The sequence below is a fragment of the Phytophthora infestans genome, genomic scaffold (genome assembly GCF_000142945.1).
Source record: "Phytophthora infestans T30-4 supercont1.74 genomic scaffold, whole genome shotgun sequence".
Lineage (NCBI taxonomy): Eukaryota > Oomycota > Peronosporomycetes > Peronosporales > Peronosporaceae > Phytophthora > Phytophthora infestans.
In genome coordinates this window covers 329,086-330,502 of record NW_003303685.1, presented here as the reverse complement: position 1 = coordinate 330,502, position 1,417 = coordinate 329,086, and the positions used below count along the sequence as shown (strand labels likewise).

Here is a 1,417-nt window from a genome sequence, read left to right as displayed (position 1 = left end):
GCCGGCCAGGTGCCCACGACAGTGAGCGAGACGCCAGCCGATGTTAGGGTCACTGGCTACTAGCCTTAGACGTCCTAGTATCCCGTCGTAGTCGTACTGGAGCTGTCACAAGACGAATGGTACTATCACGACTGAGCTGCGGCATGTCACCTCAATATCGGTGATGGGTAATGTGTCGCTATCATTAAACCCACGGGCAACCAATGATGTCGTCGACGCTGTAGACGTGTCAAATCCGATTCCTGATAGAGCCTAATGAGATGTTCCAGAATCGATGAGCATGGAGCATTGACAGTCCATATAATTACCGTCACCAAGAAGGGTCTCGTTGACCTCGCTTCACGTGGCGTGGTTGTCATTTCCGAAGTCGATATTTCTGCCATCTCGCCAAGGGTAGTGTCCATATGGACGGTAGGATATTCTGGCACAACGTCGCTCGACGGATACTCCGTTTACATACGCAAAGCTGACCCGTTTCCCTGATTTTGACTCCCACGTTTCGCCTTGCGTTGAGGACACTGACCAATTTTATGGCCGCTGTTCTTACAGTAGCAGCACAGGTTCTGACATCTGCTATGCTCCTTGGACATTGGACGTGTGTCTACCGTCGAGATGTCCATCAATGCAGGACCGTCAGGTGCTGCCCGATTGGAACTTGCACGATGATAGGAGCTACCAGAACGGCTTTAATCCGAGTGAGGCTGGAAGTACGTGGGCTCGAGAAATTTAGCAGCCGCAATAGCTTCTTCCAGCGTGCCACATTGTAAATATATCACCTCCTTGCGTTTTCCAGACTTGGGGTGTCACATATTCGATCAGCTTGATCCATAGCGCTCAATTCGTGAATCTGCGCCATCGGCCGATGGAAATACGAACGTTATCTTCCACCGGGCCACGTTGGGGACAAGCTTTATGCTCCGCGCGCAGACGGAACTGTTGATCCGGTGTATTAAACTCTCGACGAATAGCGTCTACGAGGTTATCGACGGTGTCGAGTTGGATCTGATAAATTACCACTTGTGCATGGTACCATGACGCGGTTCTTTCGCGCGAATTAGCTGCCAAAATGGCAACTACGTGTTGCTGATTAGTGATTGCTGTGTCGTCAATACACTTGCCCTCTATGAAAAGTTTAGCTCGGAATATAAAGTCGTCGATCGATTATGAGGGATTACCGCTGAACGCTGGCATAAAAACGCCTTCCAGTCGATACTCACGAGGCGGTTGAGGAACAGGTACTTGTGGATGCAGCTGTTGCTAATATCCATGCTGCTGGGCTTGGAACGCTTAGTACATTTGCGTGTTTTGCTGGCTGAGGTCCACAGCAATACGGTCGATGACTTAGGCAAATTGCTCAAACGAGTTTAGCGTCCCCAGCTGGCATCTGGCAAGCGTTTCTAGGTTCTTCCATTGCGAA

The 1,417-nt window shown here is 50.2% G+C and overlaps 1 protein-coding gene across 1 annotated transcript; it reads left to right on the top strand.

The window, feature by feature from the left end:
• Nucleotides 1-530: 530 nt before the first annotated feature.
• On the top strand, nt 531-767 carry PITG_23150 (uncharacterized protein; the record flags this gene model as incomplete). Its single annotated transcript, XM_002997453.1, has 1 exon — nt 531-767. The coding sequence occupies one exon, from the start codon at nt 531-533 to the stop codon at nt 765-767; it is 237 nt and encodes a 78-aa protein (XP_002997499.1).
• Between the last annotated feature and the right edge of the window lie 650 nt (nt 768-1,417).